Raw genomic sequence first — 15,231 nt, 5'->3', positions numbered from 1 at the left:
TGAAAGTCATATTAGTTATTTTACCAGGACAAAGAAGAGCGATTCCATCCCACTCCAGTGCAGACAGTGGTCAGCCAGAAAAAAAAATTGTTACCATGAAGTCCACACACTCAGGCCACGAGAGTGTCATTCACATGGCTAACTGCATCTCGGGCTGAGGTGGACCACACGCATGACTCCTCAAGCAGCACCTCTGTGTGCTGTGCGGGGACCTCTCATTCGGGCAGCGTGGGAGTGAGTATGAGGCTGTGTTAGAAGCCTCACCGGCCTCTGGCTTTGTCCTTGATCCCTCCTGACTCCATGCTTGTGTTATGCAAACACGATGCACGTGCCCTCCAAACTGGCCACCTTCTGGTCACCTTCCTGCTTCCTCCATATGCTGTCTGACTCTCCCCCACCCCCAGTGGCTTCTTTCCCTCTTGTCAGTCTTCTTTTCTCCTCCTGCCCCGACTGCCTTCCGCGGTCACAGGCACCGACAGTTTATGAAGACCCAGGACAGTGCTGTGAGTCCAGGCAAGCCCATGACACACCCAGGTATACCACATTCCACAGCTGGACGCCACATTCCTCCAGAGGCTGGCCTCTGCCTTTCTACACAAGTGGTTGGTGTCAGATCTTCAACATTCTACCCTAGAAGACAGAGTTTCAGACTCTTGCTGCCCTGCCCTTCCCATCCCCTCCCCCATCCCTTCCCCCACCTCTCCCCCCCCCCTTCCTTGGCCATACCAGCATTATAGCACAATGTAAAAGCTGAACCCATACCCAGTGTTCCTCACCCTTGCAACCGCAGGCTCAATTACTGCTGAGGCAAGCGATGTTCCCCAGTGTACATTTTCCATGCACAATTTGAGTTAGCAGTTGACTCTTTTTTAATTGTATTGTTTTATTTAAATCGTTGGTCAGTCCCCCCCACCCCCCACCCCCTCCATATGCTCAATAAGAAAATCTCCCAATGCAGCTCTTCCCTCAACACCTGTCAGAGCCTCTGTCTGCAATCGCACAAATTCAAGTCTCCTCACGGGCCGATGTCTCCTTTGGTACCCTTACCCTGGAGCATCCTGCCCCTGCTCCCGTCTGATCATGGGGTCTTCCTTTTTCCTAGGTTCCTCCCTTGTTTTGGTGGACCACATCCCGCAGTGGCTTCCAGAGAAAGAATGCCTAGAAGATCAAGTTCCTGTGGCTTGATCACTTGCTGGATGTATTGATGTTTTAGTGCAGATGGAAAAATCACTTTTTTATTCAGAATTTGTGCCATGCAGGGGCACAGTTTCACACCAGGGAAGCCTTGCTGTTGTACAGCCCTGTCATTCTGTCTGTTGGACAATGTATCTTCTGTTTTGTTTTGTTTTCAAGGCAGGATTTCACTGTGTAGCCTTAGCTGTCCTAAAACTCCTTAGGTAGATCAAGCTAGCCTTGAATTCAGCAATCCACCTGTCTCTGCCTCCCAAGTGCTGGGATTAAAGGTGTGCACTAATACCACCCAGCCAGGCATAGTGTGTCTTGTATGCTTTGCTTTCGTATCTTTCCGGAAGCCTCCTGCTGTCGTGTCCGCCCCTTCACCATGCAGTAATGTGGGTCCTCAGTCAGAACACCCAGGCTCTTCCTGTTCTAGGAGACTGTCGTCTCTGTACTTTGTCTTGGAACCTCATCTTGGGGCTTTGGTTCCTTGGAAACCTTTGGTCCCTGCCTCGTTGTCTTGCTCACTTCTTTTCCAATGTCATCAGCTCCGTTCTCCATTCCTCGCAGCTGCTCTATTCCTGGGTTGGAGGGTCCCAGCTTCTCCTAGGGATTGGGTGAACGCACTTCAGCCCATAGATAACTCCAGCAGCCACAGCTCCCCCAGAGTCCCCCATGGCTTTAGAATGTCACTTCGTGGCTGGCAAGGACACTCGGATATGGTCATTCTCATGGCCTTTCCTGAGGATAACTTTCTAGAGACCTTGAGAAGAACGTTTCTTGTGACTGAGGGGTTTAGGTCTAGGGGATGTGTCTTAAGGACAAAGTTTGATCTTAGGTATAAACATCAGCCTCTATAAATAGGCTGAGGGTTTAACGCCACGTGTAGCTTGTGTTTAGTGTGTTCAGGGCCCCAGGAGTCAGTCCTTGGCACCGAGAATAAGTAAATATGAAGTAAGTAAAACACAAAATGCAACAGACTATTATTACCTGGCCTTTATTAAGAGGTCCACTGTAAAGGAAAGAAGGTTCTAGAACATGGCGTGGCCATGTGTGCTGTGCTAGGCACAAGGTTTCTCTAGCTCCCTCTTCATCCCTAAAACACTGGGATGCACTTCCCCGATGGTAGGACCCACCCATCTCCTCTGAAATCCTGATTCTGTAGCCAGAGTTGGGGCCTCAGGCTGAGTGTTGTGTCTCTCTTCTGGAATACAAGCTCAGCAGACAATTCCCATCCTCAGGGTCAACTCTGTTGTGTCTATTGTGGTCACTTGAGAGGCCTGCCTGGCACGGTCTCCTCCTGTGACAGTGCCCTGGGGTCTTCTTTACTCTGGGTGACATGGACACTGCCTTTCCCCCACCCCCTACCCCCAGAACAGTTGGGAAAATCACTTTTTGGCTGAATCCCACAAGACATAGCTTGAGCCCTTGGTGCCATGCACACACTGGCCAAGACAGCTGCCATCCCTGTCCTCCCGGCTTCCTAGAGCATCCCACGGTGGATACAAGGATTTTGGGCAGCACGCTACCTGTCTCTCGGACGAGGATGGCTACAGATCAGGGAGGAGGCCCTTGCAGGATGACTGCAGGAAGGACGTCCACATAGCTCTGTCCTCAGGCTCCTATACTCCTGAGGAGGCTGCCCTTAGACCAATGGCTTCCAGTCCTAGCAGTGGACTGAAATGCTGGTCCCTGTAGTCAGCCGCCTTCACAGGAGGCTCCCATCCCAACCCAGCTTTGAAGATACATAACGGTCAGTGTGGTGATACAGATCCCCCCCCCACTGCGCCTTGAGGTAGAATGGATCCCATGGTGCCCCTCATCCCTTCTCCTTGACCCGTCCCTGTGTGTGATGGTCATGTCGTGTGTGACTAGCATGACTGTCATGTCAGCCACATCTCAGACTCTGCTGCGGAGAGGCCAATCTTGCTTTATTGCCGGCCACTTTTTCTTCCCTTCCTTTCGCCTTCTGTTTTGTTATTTTGCCTGTTTTGTGATAGAGTCTCACTCTGTAGTCAAGCTGGCCTCGAACATGTGACAATCCTGCTGCAGTCTCCCATGTCCTGGGATTGCAGGCATGAGGCATCATGACTTTATTTCTGTGTAATACTGGGGATGGATCCCAGACTCTGTTCCTGGCCTGGGCAGTCAGCTACCAGGTCTGTTTCACCAAGGAAGCCACAGCTCTAGGCAGATTTGTCCAAAGCTCTGAGCAGATGGGCACTTTATGCATACCTGAGAGCCACACATCAGTAGAGAGTTAGGTGCCTGTAGTGTGGAGGTGATGCTTGGGTAGCCAGGAAGATACATTCTGGGCCATTCACGGACCTGGTGCTAACCTAGGTCAAGTGCGGTCTGTGGGCAGTTGGTCCAAATGACTGCTGTATGTTGCTAGTGTCTGGGGAGAAACTCAGGCTGATGGGAGCAGTTTGACAAAGGAGACTCTGAACTCAGGAGAGGAGACAGCTGGGTGTAATGATGGTGCGTGGACCCTAGGTGGCGCTGCCTGGCTCATACCTGACAATGGCTAGCGAGAGTTTATCTCTGAAGTCTGTAAATGAGGAAGGGGGCCTGAGTGATTGAGAGTAGGGAGTGGGGTTGCGGTGAGGAGGAGTAAGAGGCCAGAAAAGGCATCTGCTGTGGATCCTCAGCCATTTCACATCTGAAAAGAATCATCCTAGGTGGCCGTGTCTTTAGACTAGAAAGAGACCCAAAGTTGTGCTGGCATTATTTGGTTAGACGCCTGGTGCCTCAGAATGGTGCCAGTGTCAGCCTCGGGGCGGGGCGGGGGAGGGGTTGCATCTGCCACAGTGGGTCGGAAGATCCCTTCTCAGTGTGACGAGCTCTTCTGCTGGGTCCAGATTAGGCCTACACTGTGGGGACAACTGGCCTGTTCTACAGATGGGGAAGCTGAAGGGGTTCAGGAACTTGCCTGGAGACATAGCAGAGCAAGATGAAAGCTGAGGGGTGTGTGTGTGTGTGTGTGTGTGTGTGTGTGTGTGTGTGTGTGTGTGTGTGTGTGTGTGTGTTGGGGTCTGAGTGGCCCCCTTGTTGGTTTTAGTGCCTTTATAACATCTTGGGGCTGGGGAGATGGCTCAGTCAGTACAGTGCTTGCCACACAAGCGTGAGGACCTGAGTTCAATTCCAGCTCCCATGTAAAAAGGCAGGTGTGTGGTGCATGCCTGTAGTCACAGCACTCGGGGGTGGAGACAGAAGGATCCCTGATGCTTGCTAGCTAACCAGTCCACCTGAACTGGTGAGCTCCAGGCTTAGTGAGAGACTCTTGTCTCAAAAGATAAGGTAGACCATGTCGGGAGTTGGCTCAGTGGCTAAGGTTGCTTGCTCACTGCATTCCCAAAGGACCCCAGTTCAGTTCCCATTACCCATGATAGGAGGTTCATAACCTCCTGGAACTCCAGTCCCAGGGGAGCTGCTGCCCTCTGCTGGCCTCTACAGGCATTGCATGCATGTGGTGCGCAGATGTACATGCAGGAAAATTTTTAATTAAAAAAAAAAAATTAAACCAGGCTGGAGAGATGGCTTGGCAGTTAAGAGCACAGGCTGCTCTTCCAGAGGACCCGGGTTCAATTCCCAGCATCCACACAGCACTTCAAACTGTCTGTAACTCCAGTTCCAGGGGATTCAACACCCTCACACAAACATGCATACGGGTAAAACACCAATGCAGGAGAAATTAAAATAAACCATTTGAAAAAAAATCAGATCTTTACAAAATGGAGAACAGCAGTTGAGGAAGACAGCCATCGTCAGCTCACCTCTGCACAGATGCACACGCCTGCACATACCTGTGAATGTATGTGTGTGTGCGTGCACACACACACACACACACACACATTATATGTTGCTATTTTAACCATCTTATTTGGAGAAGAAATTTGGCAGTGTTGTCCAGGTTGGCTCTGAATTTCTGGGCTCAAGTGAGCCTTCTGCCTCAGCCTCCAAGGGCCACCGTACCATGGCACTTTCCTACATGCTGTTCAGTGGTATTAAACATGTCACCACGAGGTCACTACCTACACTACAGCTTCTTTATCATCCCAAATGGAAACATGGCCCCGGTGAGAGGCGTGAGCCATGTGCTTCTGTCCCAGCCCCCTGGCCTTCACCCTACAAGGGACCAGGAAGAGCCTGGCTGCTTTTACTTCTGTGGTGTCAGGGGGACCTCGCCCCCCCCCCCCACGAGGTGAACCTGTGCCCTGCTATAGTGACATTAGTCCATCTTCTTCCGGCCTAGTTTCCCATGTCACGGTTTTGCTGTGAGACTGATCATTCTTGACACAGGGTTGTTATGGACTCCTAGGGACAATGCAGTGTATGGGGGTAGCCGGGGGGGGGGTTCTTTGCTTCCGACTCTACTGTGTGTTTGGGGTCTGTGTATCCTTGGCTGTCCTGGACTCACTTCGTAGACCAGGCTGGACTTGAACTCACAGAGATCTGCCTGCCTCTGCCTCCTGAGTGCTGGGATTACAGGCATGCGCCACCATGCCTGGCTGTGGTCTGCTCATTTTAACGCCCCTTTCCACGCACCTGAGGCTCTTTTACGGCGTCCCCACTCCATGGGCTGACAAACCTTCTGGGACACCCCCAATAGCAGCAGTGGGTACCTCACTCCCTCCTCTAAGGTGAACCTGTGTTCTCAACAGCCTCACAGCGCTCAGCATCCTGCAGGGCATTGCCTCCTCTTCTCTGTTACCTCCCTCTGAAGGCTCCCCAGGGTCACTGTGGACTCTACCTGTATCATACCCACCCCAGTCTCAATCCATCCATGGGAGACAGGACAGGAGTGCCTTTGAATATGACCATCAGTGAGGCCAATTTACGGCCTCGCTGGTCCCTCTGCCTCTGTGCCCAGGCAAACCCACCCAGGTTTCATTTTCACAGAGAGGTTCTAAGAGGGGGAGGGGCAGGTGGATGTGGATCTTTCATACACCTGTCACCCACATGCTGCCCCGGGAGCTTACCCCTCTCTCCTTTGTCTCCCCAGGGACGTACCAGGGCCAATGGGTCGGTGGCATGCGCCAGGGCTACGGTGTGCGGCAGAGTGTCCCCTATGGCATGGCCGCAGTCATCCGCTCGCCCCTGAGGACGTCCATCAACTCCCTGCGCAGCGAGCACACCAACGGTGCAGCCCTGCACCCGGACGCCTCCCCGGCAGTGGCCGGCAGCCCAGCTGTGTCCCGTGGTGGCTTCGTGCTGGTGGCCCACAGTGACTCAGAGATACTGAAGAGCAAGAAGAAGGGACTGTTCCGGCGCTCGCTGCTGAGCGGCCTCAAGCTGCGCAAGTCCGAGTCGAAGAGCAGCCTGGCCAGCCAGCGCAGCAAGCAGAGCTCCTTCCGCAGTGAGGCGGGCATGAGCACGGTAAGCTCCACGGCCAGCGACATCCACTCCACTATCAGCCTGGGTGAGGCCGAGGCCGAGCTGGCTGTCATTGAGGATGACATCGACGCCACCACCACCGAGACCTACGTGGGCGAGTGGAGGAACGACAAACGCTCCGGCTTCGGTGTGAGCCAGCGCTCCGACGGGCTGAAGTATGAGGGCGAGTGGGTCGGCAATCGGAGGCACGGCTATGGGTGCATGACTTTCCCCGATGGCACCAAGGAGGAAGGGAAGTACAAGCAGAACGTGCTCGTCAGCGGCAAGCGCAAGAACCTCATCCCACTGCGTGCCAGCAAGATCCGGGAGAAGGTGGACCGGGCCGTGGAGGCAGCCGAGCGGGCAGCCACCATCGCCAAGCAGAAGGCTGAGATTGCTGCATCCAGGTAGGGCTGGGGAGGGTGTCCTGTAGGACCTGCCTCTGGTCACCAGCAGGTGTTTGTGAGATGTTCTGCCCGTCGTCGGTGCCGTGCCCAGCGTGAGGCCGGCGTGTCGTTTTACTCTTTCCCCCACAGGCACTTGGTGTTCCTTGAGGGCCCCCCAAAAAGTGGTTATGGGCCGAGGTGGGACAAGGAAATGATCTCGGGGGGGCAGTGGTTGGGGACCTGCAGCTTCCTCTAAAACAGAGCAGGAGGGGGTCAGGAGGCTACAGACAGAGAGAGGATGTCTCCTGTCTGTTTCTGTGTCTTAGGTGTGTTTCGTTCCTATACACCATTGATGGCTAGAGAAGGCTGCTGTTCTGTTGGAAGGATGTGTGAGACACCTGCTGGCTCATGCCCTCTGGTTTGGGGACATAGGAGGAGTCTGGAAGCTTCCTCAGTAACCCAGATCTGTGGCTGGCACCCCTCATGGACCCCAGGAGTCACCTCTTCCAAGGCAACAGAACAGCCGTGGGTGGCAGTGAGGGCCTCACGTGAGAATTGGTATTTTGAGCCAATAGCTGCCCCCACTCGGGCTATGGGGCATTGAACTTGTGGTTCAGAGGGACTGCCAGGCCCCAGGGAATGGGTAATGAGGCGGCTGTAGGTAAGCATCTTGTGGTGTGTTTTTCTCTAGGTGTTAGTGTGGTGTGCCAGCCTCAGAACTGGAGAAAGTGTCCGAAGGTGGCTCTGGAAACCACATAGGCGAGCGTGGGAGCCTGGGCTGGTCCCAGCCAGGAAGCTGCAGACAGGGCAGCTTCAGGAGCCACATTCTCAGGCTGGAAGGTGCTGACCTGTAGGAAGCCCAGAGCGTGTCTGTGTGCGCCTCTGGCCTCTACTGTGACCCACCTGTTAGCTGACTTTGTGAGGTGCTGCACAGGGTTATCACCTGAACCAGGTGCCACCATCGTCACCAGGTCACATGTGCCCACTTGCGAAAGATCACCGAGTGTCTCTTTATTTATTGACTTTCCCTCGTGCGGGGAGGATTGCGGGTTCCTCACCTGAGTAGCCAACCGCCCTTATCCCAAACAGATCATCGATGCTCTTCTGCTCTTACTGCTTGTGGCCTCAAGGTCTTGGGCGAGGGACTAGAGTCTGTAGGTGGGGGAAGTTTAGGCAGAGGTTCTGTCTGCGTGGCTCTTGGGACGCTGACTCTAGTGCTGGGGAAAGACTTTCCAAGACGGTCTTCTGGGGAGAGCATCCACATTCCTGTCAGTAACCTCCACCCGGGCTCTGTAAGGCAGCCCGACGAACGTGTTTGCTCCCCAGGGTGAACTCTGGTGGTATGTGCCTTGCTTGGCTTGTTGTTGGGACCTTCAGAGGAGAGAGGGTGGGGGGGAGGGGTGTTGTTTGCTGTCTGCTTCAGCAGCCTAAGGCCTCAGATGTGTTAGAAGCCAAAAGTCTATATCACTCCCGTGGGGAGAGCCTGGGGCTGGGGAGCCACTGCATAGGCCTCAGGGGATATGTGCCCATCTGGAAGAATTCTCAGGCAGTGGTGGGCCATCTGAGCATCCAGGAAGCTGAGTGCCTTTAGACTGTAGTGACTGAAGGTTTGCTCCTTCTGGGTGACCTTTGATCACAGTACAGAGCACAGGTGTCCGCTGCCGTCTGGTGGTGGGACACCTGTCCCCCGCAGTGTCTGTGGTCTAGAGGGGGAACACGAGAACTCGAAGAGGCTGGAGGAAGGGCAGAGTTTCTACCTCAGTAGTGTAGTGAGGTCTGGTACTGCCCGGTCTTAGCTTCTCCCATGTCCCACCACCACCCACAAGTGACGGTGAGTGACGATGGGGCCGCTGCTCACCTGGGATTTTAGGAACCTGCTAACCTCCCGGTGTTTTTACCATTATAAATGTAAACATAGCGTTTACTTCATACAGAAAGGTAGGAAGTGACAACCAGGAGACCATGGTGCTGACTGAAGGCTGATGTGTGCACCCCACACCCCTGGGTACCCCATGAACTAGCTTCCCAGGTGCTTCACCTTGCTGTCTTCCTTGTATTTTAGGACCCTGGTGGATGAGAGATACCCTGCCCTGCCAGGTCCCAGGTGGATTCTTTGTTGTTGTTGTTGTTGTTTTGAGACAAGGTCTCTCTATGTAGCCCTGACTCTCTGGAGCTCACTATGTAAGCCAGGCTGACACCCTAAACTCAAAGAGATCCACCTACCTACCTCTACCTTCTGAGTGCTGAGATTAAAGGCTTGTGCTCAGCCTCAGATGAGTTCTAGAGTGAAGAGGGTATGAGAAGCAGAAGCAAGCGTCGTGGGAGACCTTCCAAAGACCTGATGTCCCATGCAACCCACCACCAGATCCCCACTTTTACTAATGAGAACATGGGACCCCCAGGCAGTTTCTATATAGATGCTATGAGACACTGGGTGGTGCTGGACCCAAGCACACGTCGGGGATGCCCCCACTGTGGTTGCTGTTTCTCTCTGAGCCTCAGTGTCCTCACCTGGGGCAGAGGAGCCATGCTGTTCTCAGCGCCTGGCTCTCTTAGCCCCTGTCTTTGGTCTGCCTTCCCCCAAAGAGTGAGAGTGAAGAACTGGACAGGGATTGGCACACAGAGCAGGGCTAGGAGGACAAGAGGGACTCAAAGAAGTTGGGGGCCAGCCTGGGAGTGAGTGCACAGCCTTGAGTGAGTCACCAGCTCCTTGGGTCCTGGCCAGCCAGTGTCCCTGTCTCATCTGGTGCTCTGTTGTGTTTTCCCAGCTGGGTAAAGGGACAGGTGGAAGGGAGGAGGCAGTGAAAAGATGTATCTTTGTGCACCTGGGTACCAGCAGAAACACACACACACACACACACACACACACACACACACACACACACACACACAAGATTCCTACCTAGTGTGTTGAAGCTCTAAAGCACACCCATGTGCCTCACCCCCATTGGCTGCCTGACCCCAGATTTTTTTTTCTGCATTGCTAAAGGTCACAGAGAGAACCCAGTCCAGTTACCTTATCAGTGACACGGCCGTGAGAAGAGATGTGCCCCAATTCTGCATTTACACCGCTAGGATTCCAGTCTTTTGAGAAAGAGACCAGTTGATGAGAGTGTCCCTCCCAGGCTACCGCCACATAATGTGTAGCTTGTACAGGTCTGCCAAGCCCCTTAGCTTCCTTCTGGGAACTCTTAGGTTACTGGCGCGTGCCAAGATGGGTCTGGCCCGATTGCGGCTGACAGGACAGATGGGAGACATCAGACCCTCACCAGAACCAGCTTCTTAGGCTCTGGCCTTGACAATAGCAGGGGCCTGTGCTCAACTGTGCAGTCACAGTCAAATGCCCAGGGCAGGTACTCTCTAAGCAAAGGTTCCCAGGGTGGAGCCCGTGATGTGGGGCCTGTACTATGGTTGGCCCCCATCATCATCGCTGATGTCACCTCAGCACTGTTCAGAATGCTGACTTCTGGTCCCTGGAGTCTCCTGTTGGAGGAAGGGAGGCAGCTCAGGGTCATCGAGAAAGCAAGGCACCACGTCAGGCTTTAAGCCTGAGTCTATGTCCCCTACAACCTCCCAATGGGCTTAGAATGTGGGGACCAAGGTAGGGAGCCAGAGGCCAGTGTTGAAGGGGTACAGATGACAGATGACTGGCCGAGCCTCGAACAGCAATGAATGTTCATCCTTGGGGACCAACGGGAGTACCATCAAGATGAGAGAGTCATGGGGCCATGTTGCTCCATTCTCGGCCTGCATGTCAGAGTAGTGAGAAACTGCCCATGGCAAGCTTGTCGGTCATTCCAGGACTGGGGACAGGCACATAGAGACTAGCGTGGGGCGGGGCGGGGTGCCTTGGGGGAACCCCTTCTGAGACCTCTTGGTGGAGACAAAGAAGCACTGGCCCCTTGAGGTGCTGGAGAGATGCTCGGAGGTTAAGGGACCCAAGTTTAGTTTCCAGCGCCCTCCTCAGGCAGCTCACAACCACTTAGAACCCAGCTCCGGGGAATCAGACGCCCTCCTCTGGTCTCCATGGGTACTACATGCACACGCAGGCACGCAGGCACGCACGCACGCACGCACATTAACATAGGGACACATTCATACTAGAGAGAAGTAAAACGTGAGTCTTTAAATGCAGCACTGCTTCTGAGGTGGAAAGGGGAGGTGGGTATGTGCATCTGGGAAGAGGCCTTCCCGGGAGAGTGTCCAACCTCTGCTGTTCCCCCTTCAGACAGTCACACAGCATTTCCTTGTTAATGGATCTGTATGAAGTCACCATGCGCCATATTGCACCAAGCATATCCGCTCAGCCCTGCGTGCAAATGCCACGGTCCTCCTCATCCATGCATTTCCCTGTGGTCAACTGTGGTCTGTCTGAAAGTGTCTTGGGGGAAAATTCCGTACATCATTAATTCATGAGTATTTCCCCCACTTTGGGACAGGCTCTCCCTGTGTACTCACAGGTTTTTCATTGTGCGCCATTATGAGGTGTGCCGTGGCGTCTGGCACCATCCCACTCCGTCCCCAGGCCATGACTCATTTTATGTCCAGGACATCCACACCATGTCTAATACCCACACCGAGTTTCTGTCTTCAGGTGACCCTGTTTGACTCAGTAGAGTGACTGGTCTGTCACTAATAGTTATTATCCAGCCCTCGAATGTGCCTGGAATAACTATAAAGTGACGTTTAGGGCCGGCACCTGAGACCTCAGCCTTCCTTGTGACAAGAAGACAGGTACCACACTTTCATAACTTGCTTTGCGAGGCCAGTATTGAACTGTGTCTGGTGCTCTGAGCTTGTCCCTTCTCCCTTGTCCAGGAGTCTCCACACTGGCACAGCCCCGTGTGCATTATTTCTTCACCGTCTGAGACGTGGGTGTCCCATGTTGCTGGGAGCCCTTCATCTATGGGTGTCCCGTGTTGCTTAGGAGCCCTTCTTCTGTTAGCATTCCGGGTCTTTCTGATCTTGTGACGTTTCTAAAGGAACGAGGCTGCAGAGGCCATCCCGCTACCCATCCTCTTCCTGCACATCTCTCCCCTGTAGCATTATGGTCTGCTGAAATACACCTATTATGAGCCTGTGCTGGACACAGTTCCCAGGAGGAGGAGGTGAAGGGACCCCAGGTTTGCGCTATGTCCCGAGGGGCTGAATAGAGGCCCTGAAGTGTACCCACATCTCAAGCCCAGAACTTGCTGCCATGTCGCCTCTCATGACCAAAGGACTTGGCAGATGTTGCTGAGAGTATGGAACTGAGTGAGTACCGTGGACGCCTCAGGTGGGCCCTATGTCATCACAGGGTCTTTATGTGAGGGAGACAGTGAAGGCAGAGGTTAGCGCTGTAAAGTACAAAGACAGAAAATGGAGCCCAGGAGCCAAGGAATACAAGACACTTGTAGATGTTGGGGGAAGTTAAGGGAGGGATTTTCCTGAAGTCAGCCTGGAGGAGGCCAACACAGGTCACACCCTGATTTTGGTTCTTATTTATTTTGACACATCTGTGCAGCATGTGGAGTTTTATTATGGTGGTTGTGAGAGGCATACATTCTTGCCATGCTGGCTGGAGGCCTGCCTGCCTCTGAGCACCCATTGAAATGTTCAAGTCCCTCTCTTTTCCTGCTGGCAGCACTGCCCCACAGTATAGCTTCCTGGTCCAGGATCGGGCTCCCTCTCCCGTGGGAGGCTGGTCACACCTTGGTGGGCAAAGGCCCATCTCTTTGGACTTGGCCTTGCAACTTACAACTGAACAGGGTTGGTAAGGATGAGTTTTAGAGTCCTGGGAAGTAACTGGACTCAGGACCAGCTGAGGGGGGACACCGGAGGCACATGGCTGGTGTATACCATTCAGGGTCCTGAGTTTTCTCAGAAACCTCAGTTCGGTCTCAATAAGCTGGGAGATCTTGACCTTGGTCTATGTCTGGCACCTTTTGTGGTACTTCTCAGAGGCTCATAAACTTGGGGATGTGGGCAGCGTCTGCCCATGCCAGCACCGCCTCTTGGTCTCCATCCCAAAGGCTGTCACCTTGCTACAAACAGTCAGACACTGTTGTTGGGAGCCACAGTTAGGACAGCTGTCACATGCCCTTTCTTATGGAACTGCTGGTCACATGATAGTCCAGGATCTGGGTAGTGCAGTCTCAAGCACTGTCACCTGGATTCACAGAATCACCACAGGAATCAGAAGAGAAAGAAGCCAGTGGTGTTTCCTGGGCCCAGAGAAATCTCCAGGCCTGCAGTCCTGAGCGGGTGAAGGAGCTATGGGACCCGGGACCATGGGACTCTCCTTTCGCCACATGAACTTGTTGCTGTTTAAAAGACCCCTGGGGTGGGCCTCCGTGAGGTCTCAGTGACCTCTCTCAGGATTTGGTGACACCACCTGCCTGGACCTCCCACTCAATGCCCTTTTCCTACTTATCTCTCAAAGGTGCTGAGTGACTCTACTGTCTGTGACCTCCGTGGTGTCTAAACTCCTGGGCCTTGCTCTCCACTGTGTAGGGTGGCAAGTGGTGTCCTGAGCCACACGCCACATGTGTGCCACACGGGCACCCCAGGGGCCAAGCTGACCCCAGTGGAGTCAGCATGGGGGTGTACAGGCATTATTATTCTGGCCTCAGCTCCTGTGCCCTGGGACCCATGTCCAGCGTCTCTGCGTCTGCCGGTGGCAGCCTGTCCGTCTTTGCTTGTCCCTCTCCTGTCCCTAGGCCCACCTGTACCTTTTGCAGGGCGCTTGCAGGGCTCCTGCTCAGCCGGATGGGTCACATGCCTGGGGAAGGGGCTGCTCCAGAGCCTCCTGCTGCAGCCCCTGAGGGTCTGGGGTGACAGATGTGTACCGCCAGTGCACACGGGCTCACCTTTTGCTGTTGCGCCTCTGCTCTGTGAGGTTGCTATTAGACCTTGCCGTGACATCTGACATAGCTGACCTGCTCTGTGGTCTTCCCACACACCACGGTTCCAGCCACTCTGGCTCTTTCGGGGACCCATCTGCCCTGCTAAAAGGTCTCATGGCCACTGTGGCAAAGTGCCACAGACTGGGCCATCACCGCAGCAGGAACCTGTTCTGTGTGGGGTTCTGGAGGCTGCTGTGGGTGGAGCCATGTTCTCCACAGGATCGGGGTGGGGCCTTCTGTACCTGTTGGGTGTCCCTAGGGTTTCCAAGGCTCCATGGCTTGTGGCTCTGTCACTCTGACTTTGCCTGTTCTCTGTGTTTACTTTCTTTCTTTCCTTCCATCCACCCCCCCCTTTTTTTTTAATGGGGAGTGGTACCACAGTGCTTGTGTGAAGGTCAGGGGACTGCTTCATGGAGTCAGTTCTCTCCTTTCCTTTTTTGTTTGTTTTGTTTTGTTTTGTTTTGTTTTTTCAAGACAAGGTTTCTCTGTGTAGCCCTGGCTTTCCTGGACTAACTTGGCCTTGAACTCACAGCAAGGCCACCTGCCTCTGCCTCCCAAGTGCTGGGATTAAAGTTGTGCGCCACCACCGCCCAGCTCTTCTCCTTTCGCTTTTACGTGGGTTGATGGACTTGAACTCGGGTCATCGGGCTCTTATGACAAGTGCTTCACTGCTGAGCCATCTTGCCAGCTCCGTGTTCTTTTTCTTGTGAAAAATGAAGCGCTGAACCCGGGCCCACTGGAGTCCAGAGTGGCCTCATCTTAATTACCCCTGCAATGACCTGTGTCCCAGGAAAGCTGTACTAAGGCTGCGAGTTGGCAAGAAGTTGGGCACTAGCGGGCCTGGTTACTGCCCATTCCTCTTTCACAGCCCAGGCTGCTCCGCTGTGCGGTGGGCCATCCCTCCCCCATTTGCCGTGACTCCCCTAAGGCCAGGGTACCTGCAGTTGTGGTATCCCCAAGACTCATAACCAAGTGCAGGCCCAGGCCTTTCACTGCACATGCAGCCATGTTCGTAACATCAGTGTGCAGGGCTTTCCACTCTTTGGGCTTTTGTTTGTTTGTTTGTTTGTTTTTGCTGGTGGAGGGGTGTGTGTGTGTGTGTGTGTGTGTGTGTGTGTGTGTGTGTGTGTGCACGTGGGCGAGCACACACTCTTATACATTTGTGCAGCTGTTCAGATGGCTCGGTGGGGTGAGAGCCCCTGGAATTTCACGCCACTGCCTCCCACCCTCCATGTATGTCTTTGGCATTCCCTCCTCCTCCAGGTTCGACACTGCGGCCTGCGTTGTCATTCATAGACTCAGATGGCTTCTACTCCCTATGGGATGTTGTTGCCACCTCCTGCCTCGGGGATCTCCACAGCCAAGCTTAGCTTTTTACCCTCTCAGTTTGGAGGTAGAAGGGAGAAACA

General features: G+C 53.9%; 1 protein-coding gene across 1 annotated transcript in view; it reads left to right on the top strand.

Annotated features, from left to right (window-relative positions):
* Nucleotides 1-15,231, top strand: part of JPH3 (junctophilin 3) — a 64,029-nt gene that overhangs the window by 16,532 nt on the left and 32,266 nt on the right. Inside the window, exon 2 of the mRNA XM_084756445.1 lies at nucleotides 6,182-6,959. Coding sequence (XP_084612571.1) covers nucleotides 6,182-6,959 — 778 coding nt within the window. The remainder of the gene's footprint in view (nucleotides 1-6,181; nucleotides 6,960-15,231) is intronic.

Source organism: Acomys minous (genome assembly GCF_964271855.1).
Source record: "Acomys minous genome assembly, chromosome: 14".
Classification (NCBI taxonomy): Eukaryota; Metazoa; Chordata; class Mammalia; order Rodentia; family Muridae; genus Acomys; species Acomys minous.
Note: the sequence above shows the minus strand (reverse complement) of the source record. Positions and strands in the feature narration are given on the sequence as shown.